At 39.6% G+C, this 21,186-nt stretch overlaps 1 protein-coding gene across 2 annotated transcripts in view; it reads right to left on the bottom strand.

Annotated features, from left to right (window-relative positions):
- Nucleotides 1-2,463: 2,463 nt before the first annotated feature.
- The window catches only part of TMEM123 (transmembrane protein 123), a 36,220-nt gene continuing 17,497 nt past the window's right edge, over nucleotides 2,464-21,186 (bottom strand). For both annotated transcript variants that reach the window (XM_045019158.1, XM_045019149.1), the window contains exons 3-6: nucleotides 18,127-18,156; nucleotides 11,104-11,292; nucleotides 8,339-8,492; nucleotides 2,464-4,007 (exon numbers count right to left, since the gene is read on the bottom strand). In XM_045019158.1, the coding sequence (XP_044875093.1) occupies nucleotides 3,983-4,007; nucleotides 8,339-8,492; nucleotides 11,104-11,292; nucleotides 18,127-18,156 (398 nt within the window). In that variant the 3' untranslated portion in view covers nucleotides 2,464-3,982. The remainder of the gene's footprint in view (nucleotides 4,008-8,338; nucleotides 8,493-11,103; nucleotides 11,293-18,126; nucleotides 18,157-21,186) is intronic.

Here is a 21,186-nt window from a genome sequence, read left to right as displayed (position 1 = left end):
TCCAGGGGGAGGGAGATGCCAAAATAATTGTGCAGTGAGATTGAGCCACTGTTTATTCTAGTTCTCTTAGACACTGATTCAATAATGCATGTAAATATGTGCATAAATCCCACTGATGTTAAGCATGTGCTTAAGTGTTTTGTTGAATTGAGGCTTTATCGTCTTGTATTTCATTATAAGGCAACCAGTTTTACAACTCAGAGACTACCTGCATATTCTGTATAACATTTCCAGAATGGATGCATTGTTAGATCTTGGGAACTTTCTATTGTATGTTCTCATAATGCAGCTAACATTTCCAGAGTAGATAAGTTCAAACAGCTTTACAATAAGGCAACACAGCCTAGAGGGCTGAGCACAGGGCTGGGATTTTTGCCACAGATGAGCTGCATGTCCATAGGATAAGCATAGAGGGTTAGCAATAGTTAAATAGCTGTGCATTTTAAGGCCCTGATTCTTCAAGTTACTACATATGGGTAGACCCCTGCATCTACATGCTGTCCAACTGAATTCAAGTCCACCTGCACCTGGGTACAAGTGACCATAAACATGGAGCAACTTGCAGGGCTGAGGTCTATGTATGAACTTTACACATATTATGGTACAGCAAAGAGTTCTGTCATTATCTGACTAGTATTATTTGAATAGTCAACTGACCATAAGGCTGAAATTAAGGAAAGTTAAATTCCTTTTTGGGGGGAGGGTGTATACTGTAGGAAGTGAAAATTGAGTCCTACTCACTATTAAGGTTCAGAATTTAAATTCTAATGAAAGGGAAATGGATTTATATATATTTATTTTAATATATTTATTATATATTTATTTATTTATATAAATCCATTTCCCTTTCATTAGAATTTAAATTCTGAACCTTAATAGTGAGTAGGACTCAATTTTCACTTCCTACAGTATACACCCTCCCCCCAAAAAGGAATTTAACTTTCCTTTGCATCATTTACTGCTACATCTTAACTGCAGACATTAATATTGTTTTCCACACACAAACTTCAAACAATAAAATAAAACGTACTTTAAACTGCAGAAGTTCTGGCAAAAAATTAAACTCTTGTGTTCTACCATCTAAAAAGCAGATCATGAAACACCTGTATATTGTAAATTGACATTTTCATCCAACATTTTTTGGGAATGATTCTTAAGGAATTAAAACACTGTTTAATAAAATAAAAAATACATTGGATCTGACATTCTGGTAATAAAGGCAAACATTTCATTTTATTATTCATCTGCACAACAGAGGTCAGAGGATCTCAGTAACTCTACTGAGTAGCACTTAATACAGTAAAACTCTGGGCAACTACAAAAAAAATCCTGTAGAACAATGATTTGCAAACTGTTTAGCTGTATTCTTTATATATACACACACATATAAAAAGAAAAAGACAAGGTTTTCCCCAAAGCAGTGAAATTAACAATCACTTAAAATACTTCATTTTTTTTTAAAACAAAAGAAAAAAAAGTTTTAATGGCATAGCCTTGCAAACCCTTCCTCCTGTGAGTATTCAAACAAGTAATTCTACTGATTGCAAAGGGAGTGTGTGAGTAAGGACTACCCATAGCAGGAAGGGTTTGCAGGACTAGGTCTTATCATATACAGAAAGAATTATGTTTAGAACAGATTTTTTTTTTAAATAAAATCCTATGAAAGTGCAAGACTTAAAAGAGTGAAATATTTCTAAACAAAATAGTATAAGACCTGTTTCCACCAAAGTGTTGCATCACACACTACTGGCCATCTTGCATGCAAAAATGCCCCTGGACAAACTTTTCAATAGCTGTCTAATACGTATGTGGTTGTGTCTTGGATGGTGAATCATCATTATCCATCAGAGGCACTTTTCCATACAGGGCCAGCTGCAAAGGGAAACTGACTGGGATTGAACATTAATTAGCTCATTGTTGCTGAAATAATCTAAAGGAACTCCAGATTTGTAGTCTTTGAGTCTCACTCGGATCTTCTTATATATATATATATCAGTGTAAATCAGGAATACATCCACTGAAGTCAATACAATTACACCAGTGTAAACGGGAAGGGAATTAGAAATCAGTGTCAGGCCCTTTGCATATGACTCCCAATGAAATAAAAATCTGATTCAAAGTCCATTGATATCACCCAATGGGAGTCTTTTCATTGACTACAATGGACTTTTGACTAGATCAGGGTGGCTAACCTGAGAAGGAGCCAGAATTTACCAATGTACATTGCCAAAGAGCCACAGTAATACATCAGCAGCCCCCCATCATCTCCCATCCCCGCTCCCAGCACTTCCCACCCACCGGTGCCGATCAGCACCTCCCCCTCCCCCGCTTCCCTGGACCTCCCAATCAGCTGTTTCGTGGCATGCAGGAGGCTGGGGGGGGGGGGGGAAATGAGGGCACAGCAAGCTGAGGGGGGGTGGGAAGGGGTGGAGTAGGGGCACAGCCAGGGGTTGAGCAGTGAGCACCCCACAGCACATTGGAAAGTTGGTGCCTGTAGCTCCAGCCCCGGAGTCGGTGCCTATACAAGGAGCTGCATATTAACTTCTGAAGAGCCGCATGTGGCTCTGGAGCCACAGGTTGGCCATCCCTGGACTAGATCATAATGTGTAAGTACAGCAGCACCAGGTCCTGCAAACAATGTTAAGAATGTAGGGCACAGATATATATTTTAAATGCTATCCTACATACTATATTTTACCACTTGCATTTGGAGAGTTATTCCCAACTCTTCCTAAAATCCTACTAGAAACCTTGTATAAAGCTTCCGAATAAAACAGAGCAGGGATTTTAAATTACATTCAAGCTAGAACAATTTTCAGTGGAAATCTTCATATTCACAGTAGGAGGCAAACCTTTTTTTTTTTTTTTAAAATACAATTTTATCTCAATCATACCATTGTGACTTGCTGGATAGGAACTACTAATTTAATTCTAAATAAAACCTGTATATTACAATGATTATCTAGCCCATTTCAACTTGTAGACCATTTCATAAGAGACAAGTACTTGCATGGACTGTATCTCCTCCCCCTCCCAGTTCCCCACAGCTTGATTCTCACTATATTTTATTCTGCACACCCAGAGGCAATGTGGTGGAAGTAGCACATAGGGTCATATGCCCCCTCAGATTTCCGCCAGGGTTGATATGCCCTACCCTGAACCCCGCATACCAGAACATTTAAATTGTGCCCCCCCACTATGAACAGTTATGAGTCGTCTCTGTGAAGACCCATCAAGGAATATGCCCACAGATCACGGATCATCGGTAGACTATATTTTAAGTATGTTTTCTATCATCCTGTTCTGGATATTTTACAACATTATAAATTGTAATTTGATAAATTGGAATAATCTCACATCCCTTTACTAGCATCAGCAATGAACGGAAATATTTTTGTTAAAAAACAGTCTGAGGTTCCCAAATCATTAACAAAAGTCCATCTCAAGTTTCAAGTTACAAATAAATATATGTTAATACAAAATAGTAGCAAAGTCACTTCCTCTTGTATTTTACCTGCCAAGCCTATTGCATTTTTCCTTAACTGCGGCTAGTATTTTTTCAGCCTGTTGTACCCAACGTAGAACCATCCGCATTTATGGAGTACGTAGGCAATAATCAAATGTATTCACAATTGTAATGTCACATGGTATATTATGGTAATGATTTGGGATCTCAAAAGTTTCTATGCATTTATTTTAAAAAGCATTTCAGTTCATCATTAGGTAACGAACTTTAAAGGATTTTTTTTTAATTGCATCACCAACAGGGCATGTTTCTCAAAGTACTAACTTCCTCCAGTTCCCATTGAAATAAATGGGAGCTCAGGGTACTTGGGAAGATCTTGACACTGTGCAGGATCAGATCTATGGATGCATTAGAGACTGGGACTACCGTTATGAAAGGAAAAAAAAACTTTTTCAAACAGATGTTCTAAAAGCAGTGATCGGGTGGAATTTCCCCATTGTCTTCTCTGAAGTATCTTTAAATGATAGCATCATGTTCATCACTGTAACAGAAACATGGTAATTAATCATTTGCAAAAGCTCTATGCTCAATGCTCTACAATACAATATCAAAAGTTTCAGAATGTCATGACGCACTTTACTGCTAGCAAGGTTTATTTGCTACTAAAGGCACTCATCCTGGCAAGTGCTGAGCACCCACAATGCCTGTATGGGATTGTCTGTTACTCAGTGCTTCTCGGAACCAGGCCTGATGTTAAAACACTTATCTTTCACCACATGCCTTAAGCCTTGCTCGACATATAAGACATTGCAGTGTTTTCATATTTCATTCATCTAGCTAAGTAACTACCAAAGTTCACAATAGGTACATTTTATTCTGTTCTCCCTTGCCTATATTAGTGATTGAAGCTATTCACTATTTCTCTCTCTTCTACTCTCAAAAATGAAATTATTTAAAAACAAACAAAGACAATTTTCTAGTGTTAATCCTACATGAATTTATGTACTGGATTGCATTTTTTTAAATAATGGTTTCTGAAAACCCCAATCCAAAGCAAATACCCTTTTTGGGGCAGGTAAACATTTTGAAACAAATGGCTAATAGTGTTTTGTTTGTCCAAATAATACACTTGGGCTCTGCATGTCTTGTTCACCCAACACTCCTGTGACTTAAATTGCTATTACACATCAACTGTTTTACTTGGTGTTTTATTTACTACCCACAAACATTACCCCAGCAGTTACACAAACTAAGAGAAACAACAAGTATGTCACCAAAACACAAAGAGAACATTTTTTCTTGCTGCATACAGGCCCAATCCTATATTCTTTGGATATCTGATGCTCCCTTTTTGGCTTTAGAAAAAGAATGGCTCCATTGACCCCCAGATTATACACTCTTCAGGGCAGGGATCATCTCTTTGTTACGTTTGTAATGTGCCTAATACAATTGGGGTGGGATCTATAGGTCTTACTGCAATATAAATAATTATTAATAACAGGATTTTTATATAGGGCATTCCAGTAACAAATTTCTTGATGTGTAATAATTGCCTGCATTAGCTGCTTTGCTAATGATGGAGCACTTGCAATCAAAATAAAATATCTGATGTATAATAAATGAAGGCAATGAGAGTTTTGGTGGCAGATCGTCATCTACCTTACTTCTCTCCAGTCAATAATTTTGAAATTTTATCAGAAAAACAATTAAAGTTTATTTAGCCTGATTTGTCTCTATAAACCTGCATCGCTTCTTGCTTATGGTTGTGTTATCCTTTTCAACCTTGACTTTTGGAAGTGCTGAGCATCCAAAACTCCAACTGAAGTCCAGGAAGGAGCCGCTGGTGCCCAGTTGCTCTGAAAATAAGGCTCTTGATATCTGTTCTTTATATTTTCTCCAATTTCTTCTAGATTTTCCTAACATTTGGATTTAAAGATGCCAAATGGCAACTACCAGGACATCGCTTCTGAGAAACCCTGTTTTTTTCCCTCCTAATTGTCTAATGCTTTTCCAGCTATCCACACCCCTTTCAAAATAGATTTTACTTGTTTGATAGGTTCATTAACCAGCCTTTAATTTCCAGGGTGCATTTCACTCAGATTCACTAACTGGTATATCATATGTTCCAATCGATCAAGTACCTCATTTTACCTGCTTTTTATCAATAGCTATTTTGACAATGTGGTCATTATTTCCTAAGTGTCCACACAGGTCTAACAAGAAAAATAAAGACAAGACAGTTTTTAAAAATGGAGGAGAGTAAAATCAGAGAGGAGTATTCCATAGAGCGATTCTTGTGAAAAGACAGGGGCAACTAGCACTACAGCGCTTTGATAAGCAGTATTGCCAACTCCCAATTTTGTGACGACTTCCAGAAGATATGATGTTATTCTCAAAGCCCACCCCCTGGAGTCATGTGAGTACATGAGGCATCTCAGCTTTCCTTTTAAACAAAGATGTTTCTAGTCCTTATTGTTGTGGAGAAAAAGTTAAAAAGCACTAATCAAAAGACTCAAAAAACAAAAGGCAAAGAAAAAGAATGCCCATTTTTAAAAAATAATGATTTTAAGCTAATCTTATGATCTTGGGAGGGTAGGGGGGCTGAAACATGATTTTTGAATGCTTAGGATTGGCATACTGGGAAAAGAATGACTGAAAATAAGAGCTAGTTGATGACTCTTGTATGTGCTTCTTTGTTTGGAAGGGGGCTGGTGGAGGCTGGATGAACAGTGGGGTGTTGGAAGAGTCACTGTTGATAATGAGGGGGTGGAGCCATGACTCAATGGATCCTGAGACTAGCAAACAGAATTCAAGAGAGGGAGATGTACCAGAATCCCTTGACACTATCAAGTTCTAACAAGTCACCTCAAGTAAAACAAACACCTTCAACTGACATGGAGAAAGGAAACCATAGGGAGTAAGGTAATCCAGTGTAAAGACGTTCCAGCTTCTGTCCCAGAGGGTCTAACACCCCAGGGTGAGATTACAGTTTGGACAGTAGTGCACAATGAAAAAAGAGCGAAGGCAGCTTAGTAAGAAAAGCAAAAAAGACATTCTCTGAACCTATACAGTTGAAATATGTCCTGACAAAATAGCTATTGTTCCCCTACAAGAAGAAGTAACATACCACTAATAAACCAAAAATATGCAGTAGCTTGGTCAGTGACTAAGAAACAAGTACTGCATGGGATTAAAAAATAAAGCAAAGGCAAGTGATCCTAATTAGTGACTCTACAGCAAGGAACCTAGTCCAAAATGTGACCCATATAAAGAAACAGGCACCAGGATGAAGGATCCTAATATTTTGTCCTGCCATGAGTGCAGGGGACTAGACTAGATGACCTCACAAGGTCCCTTCCAAGCCTATGATTCTATGATCTGGTAATGAATGTGATGAGAAACCTAGAAAATGATAGGGGCATTTCCACTAAGTCTAACCCATATAGGAACAAGTAAAGGGAGTGTTAAGTAAGAAACAAAAGACCAAGTTATCTGACTTCAGGGATTTGGGAAGAGACCTGAAGGCAGACTCTATACATGTAATCTCTTGGAGAGTCAAGAGTAAGATAGGAGACAAAGCTGGGGATGGGCCTATATTGTAGAGGGGAGGATTTGAGGTTCACTTCAACATTTTCAAACATGAGTGCCCCAGGTTAGGCTTAAGTTTGTAAATGTTGGCTACAGATCATTGGAATGCTTTCTGTGATGAGGGGTGACTGATTTAGACAGTCTGTGCTTAAGCAGATGGTGTAATAAACCCTGGATTCAAAACTGGCTTGTTAGCCAGTCCGTAAATTATGGTAGATTGTAAGAAGGAAAGAGGGACAATTTAATTCCAAGAATCTGGCATGCGAATCCAACACATCCAGGATTGATGTGGTGGATTCACATAGAAAGCTGAATTGCTCTACTACAAAAAATGAAGAAGAAAAAAATACCATCAAAAGAGTCTATACGCAGATGGAAAGGAATGAGAAACTAGGAAGAAGAAATACAAGTGTCAACAAATGATAATTTATTGACCATACAGCTACTGGAATGTCACCACAGATAGGTACAATAAGTACAGGAGGGATAGAGAGGAAAGTAGAGAAAGAGTAGCTATATGCAGAATACCAAGAAATGATAGGACTGGTGAGTGTGCGGATGTGAAAGAGAGATAAGGGTCTGGGTGAGAGAGAGAATTCTTCAGGCATCAGAGTTCATGGAAGAAATATTCAGCAGTGAAGAATTCTAGTAAATATTAACATGCAAAATTCTGGAAGAGGGCTGGAGGTTCTAAAAGGCAGCACAATGACAGCAACAGTAATACGCAAAAGAAGAATGCAGAGAACCAGAGATGATCAATATATCGTTCTGAGGAACTTCTCAAAAGATCTGAAGGTTAACCCCTCCACCCCCCAAAAAACCCAACCCTAACCCTGCAGTGGAAATGGAGAAGGAAGTGGGAACAAGATTAGAATCAGTCAGAACTTTCAGGGACATAAACAAGGACAACAAAAAAAGCAGAATGAATGAATTTAGACTAGCCAAAGGGCAGGGTAGTAAGAAAGGATTTTACAGAACAGATTAGAATTATTATTTATTTGTATTACTGCAGGGCCTAGCATAATGGTGCATTGTGCTAGACAATGTACAAACAAGTAGCTTAAAATCTAAGCAAGAAAATCCCCAATAAAGATAGGCCCCATGAATAAATGAGGATCAGTTGAGGAGGTGAAACTGATGAAGGCTCTAAGCGGCTGAGATACCAACCTGCCTTTTAAAAAAAAAATAAATCTCCACTGAGCAAGAAAGTAGAGCATTTTCTTCTCTTCATTTCCAACAAGAAACTAACAAATTAAAAGGGGAACACGCCTCCAAAAAACTTACATGGTTCTGTACTGAACACCTCTTCTTGAGTGATATGTTTTACATCCAACGTAGAGAATGGCTAACATTCCAAGTGTCAGCACAATGCCACCAAAAAAACTGCCCACATCAAATCTGGAGGTTCTGGATAGCACAGCTGCAGATTTTGCCGTGGCTAAGAAGAAAACAAAAAGACAGTTTTTATGACACTTGTAACTTTTGATGTAATGTACTGTGACTGTAGTTCTATCTGTCTAGATTCTTATATACCCTCTGCCCAATCATCACATCATCTGAGGACCTCAGGTGACAACTTTATATCGTGCTGCTGGTAAAATATCAACCAACTCCACTGAAACCCAGAGCCACATTCCTGGAGTGCCAGATTCTGGCCAGCTTCAGCACATACAACGAGTGAGGAGGATGGCACTAGGAGCCACTCTCCTCCCTTATACACTTGCACAGGAGTTGTCAAGAGTACAACTGGCAGGCAACTCCCTCTACCCCCACACCTCTTTCTGCTCCAGTCAGTGGAGCTGGCCAAGCATGGAGTGGAAAGCATGACAAACTCTCTTCAAGGTTGGTACTTTCCAGAGATCCACAGGAGAACTGGAATTTTGGAACAGCAAACAAAGCGATCAATCATAATTGAATATTAATGTCCATAGATTCCTGCACTATGATACATTTTTACCACACACTTTTCCTTATAAACTACTAGTCTACCTGAATCAAAACTCATAGCCTTAACTCCTAACTCAGTGGGTTAGGAAAACTGAGTTTCCCACCTGTAGATACAGCTATTCAGCCCAACAGAAACCTGCACAATCATCATCCACCTATGACAGATTCCTGCCCCAGATATCATGCGCCTGGATAACCCATCCCACACCTTCACCCAGGCAGATTCCAATTTCTGAAAGGTTTAACTAATTTAACATCCCAATCAAAAGATGCAATTTGAGCTGATGTGGCCAACCAAATGTGCCATGGCATCTGCTGAGGTTAACAGGCACTGCCCACATTAAAAGGCTTCACCTAACTTGAAGCACATGATCTGTTTATAAGTGTCAATGATTAAAGTAGTTTGGGTCAGCAGCTGCCTGCTAGGAAACATTGACTGACAGCTTTATATTCATATGAATACAGGTTGTCAGATGTGAAGTGCAATTCACTCAGTGTGGCACTCTTTCCTCCTCTACTGGTGCCTGGCCACACACAGGGGTTCATGACACTGTTACAGTCTTGGCTAACAGATCTTTCAGCTCAGGTAGCAGAGGCTCATGTGTTTAGATCTAGCAGTCCCAAATTCAACCCCTGCCACCAATGACCCATCCAGAGACATGATGTTAAATAAGCTCAGTAGGGCCTATACTTCCTACATGGAATTGTTATGCACAGGAGTTGTATTGGGCGAAGAGAGGTTATTTAGAATATAAGTTGAGTTCAACTGGACATTTAGATTTGGCACTTATGATGAAATCCTCTCCCAAAATGAATTATTGCCTTCAAAGAAAACAGAACTGAAGGAATGACAGAAATACAGAAATGGAGTTCTTTAGCCTCCTGAAGAGTTCCTGTTGTCTACTATAACAGGCTTCCACCCAACATGGCTCTCATTTAGAAGAGAGAATGGCTTATCTATTTAGCCAACAAGTAGAGTCTTTCTTGGCTTCACTGCCAGCACACTAACTGAATGTTAACTGTGTAACTGTTGCAAGATGGTAAGATGGTGGTGTCGTTACAGTTTTTCCCTGTTATAGGCACAGAGATAACTCTTGGAAATTCTTCTCCAGCATCTAGAGGTTGTAAGCCATCAACTAATTGAACTCAACAAGTGTGATGGGCTTAGCTGGTATCAAAGAATAACAGAAGATGGAGATAAGAGAGACTTATTATATTATCTAATGTGTGTCACCTTTCCAATTCACAGTTGTTATGCATTTTGTTTGTACTGATGTTTTTGTTGATTTCAATTTTCATAGCAGTAGAGAGAGGACATATTTTGGTCGTATGAAGGTCTGATGAACAGCTGCTAAAAAAGTACTCTACTGGTAGGTCAGTATAAAAGATCTAATCCACCATGAACAATCAAGCCATCATATCAGTTAACTGTTTTTGTAAAACACAAGTGTCTCTGAACTCAAAATACTGAGTCACCGCTAACAGTGTACGAGATATAATTCCATCCCCTAATACCTCAACAAAAAAACAATCAAATCTTACATTAACCTTTGAGTATACTGTCCTTACGTTAGCTTGAGGATTGGATTTTCAAAATGTCTTAAAGGAGTAGGATGCCCATTTCAAAGTCCCAGGTAACATTTTCAAAATTGGCTTAGAGTCCTAAGTTCTTGAGTCATCTTAACAAAACTTCCTTCTTATTTAAGTGTTGACAGGTCAGAATCTGACCTCAATTATACCTGTGTAAATCTTTCTGTGGAGTTATTCAAGATTTACACCAATAACTCAGTAGATTCTTCTTTCTTTTAAGGAAATTTTCAATGCTACAGTTCGTAAACAATGGAAAAACATGTCTAAAATGCCCAATCAGATAAAACTACAATTAACTGTAAGTCTGGCATGTTTATTTCCTGAATATGAATTCACAAACATGTTGTGCCATTTAAAAACCTCAAATGCACATTGGGTCAAATGGTCTTTTCCTAATGCTAAAGTTACCAAAGATATTTAGAGCAAGCTTTCAAGACTGCAGAGCAATGCAGATAACAGAAGAATATAAGTTAGCATACTGTGGGAAATAGGCAGCAGTCTATAGTACGTACCTGTGACGGAGCTGGAAGGAGACAAAGTCTTGGAAGTGGTCATTGTGACACTGGCTGTTGATTGTATGGTTGATGTGAGTTTTGAGGTGGTGGTTGAAGAAGCTGTCTGTTTGGTGGTGGTTGTCTGGTCGATGGTGGTTGTCTGGTTGGTGGTGGGGGTTGTTTGGGCGGGGGCTGTTTTGTTAGAACCTATAAACAGTGTACAATAATATCACATCACATGGAAAATTATATTTAAAAAGATGATGCTAATTGTGAATGAAATTGCAGCTTTTGATTAACACTATTTTGAAAGATTCCCTACGTCAAAAATAACTATTTTTGCTCCCTTACAAAATGGCAAACTATCCCTTCAGAAAGGAGGAATCACGTTAATCACTCTGGGTGTTGTTCTGCTCCCGTAGGCACCTACGCTCCAGCACATTGTTATTGGGTTTCAGAGGCCACCTACCTACGTACATTTCCTAAACTGCTAGTCCCCAGTGCTGACCTCCACAAGTGGGTGACAGGGCACTCTGCTGTTTAATCTGCTCTGTCCTGTGCCTAGCTAGAGCCCACATTTGGGAGTTCATTATGCATGATGCATTTCTTCATCCTGCTTTTTCTTTTTCTTAATTTGAGCTCAGAGCCATAACAGTGGATTGGAGGTAGTAGGAAGAGAGGTGGGTTTGACTTCTGCAAATTGTTAGCAACAACTGTTCACTTTCATCTGTGTCCCATTAACATCTGAATTCCAAAGCGCTTGTGAATTCAATTATGCTCATGTCCATTAGGTGAGAATATTATAAATACAAATATTATGGTTGTAAGGCCCCCTCACCCAAAAAAGAGGAAAAATTCTGATCAATTTCACAACTGTACTTCAGAAACTCTGCTGAATTCAACAGAATTAATCTGCATTTACACTGATCTAAATGCGATAGGAATCTGGCCTTGAAAAACAATTTTACTATAAAATACCAGTATATTTACATTGCTCTAATTAAAGTCTATGGCGAAACTCCAATAGGCTTCAGCGATTATTCCTAAATTCGTAAGTTCCTCTTGAAGATGATACTCACTCTACTTAAATAGCAGGTGTGTCAAACCTTGTTCATATAAAGATATTTCTGTGCCCAACCTTACTCCTAATTATGATCTCAATTTAGGAAAGTAACCCCAATCAGGAAAGCCCTTAAGCACATGCTTTACTACTGAAGTTATGCAGGTGCTTACATGCTTTCCTGAATCAGGGCTTTGTGTGAGAGCTTGCAGGACTGAGATCTTTTGGAGTTTTCAACATGACAAATCTTAAATTAATCATAGAACCATGGGACTGGAAGGGACCTTGAGAGGTCATCTAGTCCAGTCCCCTGCACTCATGGCAGGACTAAGAATTATCTAGACCAGGGGCTGGCAACCCTTCAGAAGTGGTGTGCCGAGTCTTCATTTATTCACTCTATTTTAAGTTTTCGCGTGCCAGTAATACATTTAAACGTTTTTGGACGGTCTCTTTCTATAAGTCTATAATATATAACTAAACTATTGTTGTATGTAAAGCAAATAAAGTTTTTAAAATGTTTAAGAAGCTTCATTTAAAATTAAATTAAAATGCAGAGACCCCTGGACTGGTGGCCAGGACCCAGGCAGTGCAAGTGCCACTGGAAATCAGCTTTTGCCATGCGTGCCATAGGTTGCCTACCCCTGACCTAGAGCAGTGGTTCTCAACCTATTTACCACTGCGGGCCAGATATGCAGCTCTCTGCGTTATGTGGGCCGCATCCATACAATATATATGCTGCCTGTACAGCTACCAAAAAAGGTTTAGTATTTGCTATATGACAGCAATACGATATACATCTTTCATTTCAACGCTGGCAAATGTCTACCAAGAGCATTTTAAATCAGCAAAATGAGTCAAAACATTAACTGTTAAAATTAATTAATTTACTGTAAGGGTGGCATTGCTTGGTGTATTACCACCCCCACCTCTGTGGGGCTTCTGGCAGCGTGGCTGTGCTGAGCACCCGGAAAACACGGTTGCAGAGCCTGCTTGCAAAGATGGGGAACCCTGCCTGGTGCCAGGTACCCTACAGCCAGGGACTCTCCTCCATATGTCCAGCCCCCTCCATCCAGAGGCTGCCCTCAGCCAGGTAATACCACCCCATCACCCAACCCCAGCATCCAGACCCCACCAACACTGGGCTGGCACACATACCTACCTGGTAGAGCCAGGGTGCCCTGTCCAGGGCAAAATGCCCACCTTCATAGGGACTGGGAAGCCTACTCCAGCTGATGTCACGGAACCCACAATACTGCAGGGTGTGAGGGCGCTGCTAATGCTGCTGGCCTCCTGCTAATGCTGCTGTGCCCAATCCTGCCAGGGTGGGGGGCTGACGCCACCAGGCCTGATCCTGCATCACCTCATTTTTACACTCTCCCCACCAGCTCTGCACCTGGGGCAGGTGCCCCGCATGCCCCACCCTAGTTTCAGCCCTGATGATGTCACATGGGCTGAAGCTGTGTGCTGACTGGGATGTAAGTGGGCCATGGGTTGAGAACCACTGATCTAAATCATCCCTGACAGGTGTGTGTCTAACCTACGCTTAAAAATCTCCAATGACAGAGATTCCACAACCTCCTTAGGCAATTTATTCCAGTGCTTGACTATCCTGATAGGAAGTTTGTCCTAATGTTCAATCTAAACTGCCCTGCTGTAATTTAAGTACATTGCTTTCTGTCCTCTCCTCAGAGGTTAAAGAGAACAATTCTTCTCCCTCCTCCTTGCAACAACTTTTTATGTACTTGAAAACTGTTACCATATTCTGCAATTTTTTCTATCTTCCCTCAGACCTCATGTTTCCTAGGCCTTTAATCATTTTTGTTGCTCTTCTCTGGACTCTTTCCAATTTGTCTACATCTTTCCCAAAATGTGGCACACAGAACCAGACACAATACTCCAGTCGAGGCCTAATCAATGCAGAGTAGAGCGGAATAATTACTTCTTGTGCCTTGCTTACAACACTCCTGCTAATACATCCCAGAATGATCTTTCTTTTTTGCAAAAGTGATACACTGTTGACTCCTATTTAGCTTGTGATCCACTATAACCCTCAGATCCGTTTCCACAGTACTCCTTCCTAGGCAGTCATTTCCTATTTTGTAGGTTGCAACTGATTGTCCCTTCCTAAATGGAGTACTTTGCATTTGTCCTTATTGAACTTTATCATATTTAGTTCAGACCATTTCTCCGGTTTGTCCAAATCATTTTGAATGTTCATTCTATCCTCCAAAGCACTTGCAACCCCTCCTAGCTTGGTATCATCTACAAACTTTTTAAGCGTACTCTCTATGCCATTATCTAAAACATTCATGAAGATATTGAACCAAATCAAACCCAGAACTGATCCCTCCAGAACCCCACTTGTTATGCCCTTCCAGCTTGACTGTGAACCACTGATAACTACTCTGTGGGAATGGTTTTCCAACCAGTTATGCACCCACCTATAGTAGCTCCATCTAGGTTGCATCTCCCTAATTTATGGAGGTCATGCGAGACAGTATCAAAAGCCTTATCAAAGTCAAGAGATACCATATCTGCCACTTCCCCCATCCACAAGGCTTGTTTTTTGTATCACTTCTGAAACCACAGCACAAAAGAATACCTATTGGATATATATCAGGCCCAGGATTTCTTATGGTCTTCCTTGTTATGGTGAAAATTCAGCTAAAGTAATACTGCATAAGGAACAGCTATTTATACTGTCTCTTCAGAAAGGGACGATTTTGCCAAACTTCAAACAAAGAATGGAATGCTGTTTCACAAGTTCTGGCTGACATGTGATCTCTTCTGTAATTTTGATTTCACTTTTACCAAACACTCTCACTCCTAAGAAAGTGACAATGAACTGTTCAGAATAAAAATACCATAGGGAAACGTACAAAAATAGAGGAGAGTAATATGCTATATCTGATATAATGAAATCCTGAATACTAAAGTAGAAGAGCAGAAAAATCTTGAGAAAAGGTAATTCCTAAGATAAAGCACTAATGTAAACCACTAAAACATTATATCCTAACATTCCCCCAAACAGACAATACTGGACAAAAGAGTTTTCTACTTTTCTTGCCAAATTACTATATGCAAAGTTCTATTCATAGCTGGCTACTTTTGCATTATTTATATAACTATACAGCATCTAAGATTCATCCAGATAAAATGAAATATTTGTACTTATCTGGATTCATATTTTAGATTATTCAAATTTACAGTAATACTAATGTTTACTTGAATTGACTAAAAATAAAGTTAATGAAGAAAATGAAATGAAATCAATTTATGTTACACATATAAACTGGCACTCAGTTTCCACTCCTTGTTCAGCACCATATAACCTCTTACAGAATGTCACTCTTACAGAGAAGTTTTATTTAAAACTTGAGAAGCCACATTTTGATTTTAGGAATGAGGTTCTCCCAAAGATTGAGTAGCACTGCTTCAAATGCAGCTGAGAACAAGAAAAAGAATTGAGAAGCTGCAGTACAGATCTACCAGACTGTGAAATAAACTTTAAAAGGGAAGTGGTAGAAATCTTACTCCTTGAAAAATTTAAAACTGGACTCGTCGAAATGTTAGAAAATATACGGTAGAGAACACTACACCATCCCCATAATACATCTTATTTATCACTCTCCTTTGATACTGTGAGATGGCACATCATATCCCTCATGTGCAGTTCAAAGGCAACATTCATTCAGATTAAATATCTGGCGCTGTTCCATTCATGTGCTTACCTTGTAGCAATTAGGAAATTCAGCTCCTCTCTGAAGCATGCGTAAAACACATTAAGTAAAATACAGAACACATTTTAAAAATGATATGTAAACCCTCCAAATGGCACAATCATCTGTAAATCCCAAAACAGCCCTTACCATAGGTAGTATTTAAGATTTCACTTAGGGCTTGAACCTGAAGGAGAGGGGACAAGGGTTGACAAAAAGTAGTGCTGAGCTACCAGAAGGGTTGCTAAGCTTTGTTCCTTATAAGCCAGTACAGTGGAGTAAACTGGGATGAGGCTCATACTGCTGGTAGGTGGACTGGCAAGGACCACTGTTGCCAGTGTACACTATGAAATAGATACCTTTGGGACCCTCAGACTTTTTGGTCACCAGCTGACTCTGGTTTTTGGTCACCGGCAGGCTCTGCTGGCATGGTCTTTGAAGAGAAGGTCTTAAACACACTCGACAGAGCCACAACTACTGGGTGGTGGCATGATTAAAACAACTGGTGACAACACACACTTGCATACACTGGATTGTCACCCATGCCCTTTCTCCTTGCCACATTACACCCTGGGCTTTGACGGCTGAGCTCGGTTCTTACCCAGCTCTTATATAGCACTTATCAAATCCCAAAGCATTTTACAAATGAAGGCAGTATCATTATCCCCATTTTTCAGATGGGAAAACCGAGGCACAGGGCAGGGAAGTGATTTGCTCAAGGTCACCCAGCAGGCCAGTGGCGGAGCCAGGAACAGATCCCAGGTCTCCAGAATCCTAATCCAGTGCTCTCTCTACATGACACTGCCTCTAGGTACTTACATGGCCTCCATTGCCATAGTATCTGGATGATACTGTGAATTTATCCTCATAACACATCTGTATGGTACAGAAGTTGCACTGTCCAAATTTTACAGATGTGAAACCAAGGCATTGGTTGGAAATTGACTTGCCTGTGGCTACACAGGCAATCGGTCATAGATCTCGAGTCAAAATCCAGAGTCAAACAAAAGCCCATCATTACCAGTAATAGATGGTCAGCAGAGCAAATTGTCCCCTGATAACAACTACACCTGTTTTCATATCATCAGGTCTAAAGAGTGCACGGATGCCACTGAAGCTGGAGGCTATAGGCATGAGCCTACAGTGCTTACACACAATAGCCTGCAACAAATTCAGTCTGGCTATAAGCAAGGTAACTCTTCCCTCTGTGAATTAGTACGGACCCAATGCCCTAACCCAGTGATGGGGACACTGTGCTTCCGAAGTGAGGTGTGTTCAGCTGTGGTCACTGAGGACTGATATGGGACAATAGTCTTCAATGTGGCTGCCTAAATTTTGCCTAAATTCCCCCTGAAGGTATAACTGGCTACAATATTCTTCAGCTCATGACCTGGTGTTCCTATGCAACAAATAAATAATGGTGATGTCTCACTCCATAGGTGTCTGAATTTTAGTGAGGGGTGAAGTGATTCTTGTGTTTTAAAAGTGTGCTGAAGTCATTTGGAATAAAAAAATATATATATATAAAGGATGGATTTCTTATACTAATGCATGTCAGTTAACAATGTTCACCGTACTTTTCACCACAGAGGAAACAGAAATGGAACATATTACTGATGGCAGTTATTCAGTCATGAAAAAGACCAAATTAACATATATTCTAAATTTTAAAATTATTCAACTATTTTCTTAAAACTTGGCTTATTCCTTGGATTTCAGTGAGATCCAAAGATATAAAAGAGAGCAACCCTGAACGTTGTAGCTCCAGTCATTTGAGTAATCACTGTACAAAATGTTTAATCAGAACATATAGGGGGAAGCATGTAAGATTTTTCCCCCTGATTAAAAACTCAAAAATAACTCAGCTGTTTCTATTCAGTGTTCCCCCACCCACACACAAGAAATTTGTTTGAGAAAATCATGAGCAACTGAAGGAGGCATGTATAGAAGCTAGAGACCAATCTAGACTACAGCGTGCTCAACTTGTGGCCATTCTAGCAATACCATATGCTCTTTCACCTCCAAGATAATGAATCCTGTCATGGAATCACAGATTAATCCAAATCAGTAAGTGGTTAAACCAATCAAATATTATAGAAACAAAAATCTAAAACCATAGCACTATTTATATGTAATTTAAAGGGCACAATATATGAACACTAACCAGATCAACTTAGTAATGATTAAGAACTTGACTGTACCGTTAAAAAGCTTAAAGCGTAATTAAAAAGGGTTATCACACAATTTAAAAGTTTAACTCACCCAATGTAGTCGTGAGAGTGACATTTTTATCTAAAAGGAAGAAAAAAAATAAATAAATCCAAGAATGCTTAGACATAAAAATCAAGGGTTTTTTGGCATTAAAATGCATTACAAAAGTGCAGCTACCTATTGCTTACATTTTGTTTTGACTTGCAGATGGAGTGCCTGGCTGCAGCGCCTTCTGCCACATAATTAATCCATGGTGAAACACTGGTTTATATCTACACTTGATGTCTTTGTGCAAATCCCATTAACAGAAATTGCAGCTGTGGGTGTGTCCTAATGTCCTGATCCAAAGCTCACTGAATGAATAGAAGGACTCCCATTGACTCCAATGGGCTTTGGATCATAGAATCATAGAATCTCAGGGTTGGAAGGGACCTCAGGAGGTCATCTAGTCCAACCCCCTGCTCAAAGCAGGACCAAACCCAACTAAATCATCCCAGCCAGGGCTTTGTCAAGCCTGACCTTAAAAACCTCTAAGGAAGGAGATTCCACTACCTCCCTAGGTAACCCATTCCAGTTCTTCACCACCCTACTAGTGAAAAAGTTTTTCCTAATATCCAGCCTAAACCGCCCCCTCTGCAACTTGAGACCATTACTCCTTGTTCTATCATCTTCTACCACTGAGAACAGTCTAGATCCATCCTCTTTGGAACCCCCTTTCAGATAGTTGAAAGCAGCTATCAAATCCCCCCTCATTCTTCTCTTCTGCAGGCTAAACAATCCCCGTTCCCTCAGCCTCTCCTCATAAGTCATGTGCTCCAGCCCCCTAATCATTTTTGTTGCCCTCCGCTGGACTCTCTCCAATTTATCCACAGGTGCTAAGGTAAGAAAATGGATCAGGTGCTAAGGTAAGAAAATACCGCCCCAGATGCTGATTTTTCTTCAATACCCACAAATAAACCTCTCTCCAACATATGCCACCACCCCAACTACTCCACTCTGGCGGTGTCTCCTATACGATGTGCAGGCTGCACTCTTGAACCCCAACCCTGAGGAGAGCAAAGACAATGCTGGCTGGCAATGCAGATTGTCTTTCTTTGAAATAGCCATGTAGCTCCTTGTCCAATGAATGACATCTTTACTGAATTCGAGCAGTGTCTCCTAAATGGCTCCTTGTTACATGAAGGTTTCAGACATCCTCCTAGAAAGATCTTCAGACATGGAGAGTTGTATCAAACATCAATGCTAACTGCTCTCCTACTCCAAAAGATAAAACCTGAACAAAACAGGAGTCTATTCAAAAACAAGGAAAATCCCAGTGAAAGGGTTTCAAGTCTTAGGTTTTTAATTTTTAAAAAGTCCATCACTTCCAAACATGCCAAATTGACTTTGTAGTTACAGATTATATATTAGATATCTGTATCTATAGTTCAGTGTGTCTGCTCATGGCCCAGGAACTCTATCTATTTATCTGTGTAATCCTATAGATATATGCATGATTACACATGTGGTTCTTAGGCAATGAGCAGACACACTGAACCACGATATACAAACCTTGAGTCACCCCAAAAAAAGCACTTTGCTCTTATTCAAAGGGATTCTGATAAAGTTCCTCAGCACGTTTGCACTCTCAGTCCCATTCTGAGCTATCTTTTTTTCTTATTGTACCAAGACTATAGTGCTCAGTGACGCAGTAAGCCTTTTCTTTGCAGAAAAGAGGTATATTTTCTATACACCGGCCTCTTGCAGTTTATTTAGTTTCAATAATTTCCAAACATGAAGGATGAGCTTTTCACAGGCACATAAGGGAATTAGTGAAAGCCAACGTGAGCTGGGCACTCAACTCCTCTTTTGTGTCTTTGGAAAAAAGAAAAAAATCTTACCCTTCATATTTTACCAGCCAATCCAAGATGAAAGAACATCAGCTAGCAACAGAAGAAAAACATCTGTCCTTTTATATTTCTACTTCGCCTATTAATTTTCCCTAAAAGACCAGCTGTACTCTGATAAGGATAATGCTAAACATACCTCGATTGCATTATTTCATATTTATTACTTAAAAAAGGGAAAACTAATAATGCAATTAAATGTCATATGTTTTTGTTTTATTTTTAAAAGATGAACCACAATTCTTATGCTGGTATGCGCATGATAAATTACCTGCGTTTAAAGATATACTGGACACTTTCAGTCAAATATTTAGAGTGCATAAAGAAGACATCAGTTCTGAATACTAATTTTTAGTGCATATTCTGACTCATCACAAGTGTAAAAAGATCTAGTGTCACATCCAAATGCATCCATAATTTTACCCACCATAGTATGGCATGTTTAATAATTATCACTGTGATTGCCTCTTAAAATAAAACAAATCCTATTTCCTCTCAAGGAAACAGGATTCTTCTACTTACTGCTAGCAAATAGAGAAAATTTTCACCAACACTGTAAAAAACTTATTCTAGCAAAAAACTAAATGACAAGATTTGGAGTTGGATCACTAATTAATTCAGGGAAGTTCTATGGCCTATGTTATGCCGGAGGTCAGACTAGAGGATGATAGTGGTCCCTTCTATCCTTAAAATCGACAAATCTGTTTCAAATGGGTGTGTGTGTTAGGGCAGGTCCACACTACGGGGATCAGTTGACCTAAGTTACGCAACTCTAGCTACGTGAATAACATAGTTGGTGTCGATGTAGCTTAGGTCAACCTTTTGCAGTGTCTACACCATGCTGGGTCGATGGGAGAAACTCTCCCAACGACTTACCTTATGCTTCTTGTTCCAGTGGAGTACCAGAGTTGACTGAAGAGCGATCGGCAGTCAATTTAGCGGGTCTTCACTAGACCCACTAAATCGACCCCTGGTGGACTGATCATCGCATGTCGATCCCCCAGTAAGTGGAGACATGCCCTTAAAGTTTACTTATATTGTAAGCCGTTTGAGCAGAAACAGTCTTTTTGTTAGGTTTGTACAGTGCATAGCACAATGGGACTTCGGCCTTTACTTGCTACCACAATACAAATAATAATAAAGCTAGTACGTCTACAGGAAACCTGGATTTAAGAATCATCTTGAGTGTGAGCACAATCCACATTTGACAATGGTTTCTAATGCA

Source organism: Mauremys mutica, chromosome 1, assembly GCF_020497125.1.
Source record: "Mauremys mutica isolate MM-2020 ecotype Southern chromosome 1, ASM2049712v1, whole genome shotgun sequence".
NCBI lineage: Eukaryota > Metazoa > Chordata > Testudines > Geoemydidae > Mauremys > Mauremys mutica.
The sequence above is the reverse complement of the archived record's forward strand: the minus strand, read 5'-3'. Positions and strand labels throughout refer to the sequence as shown.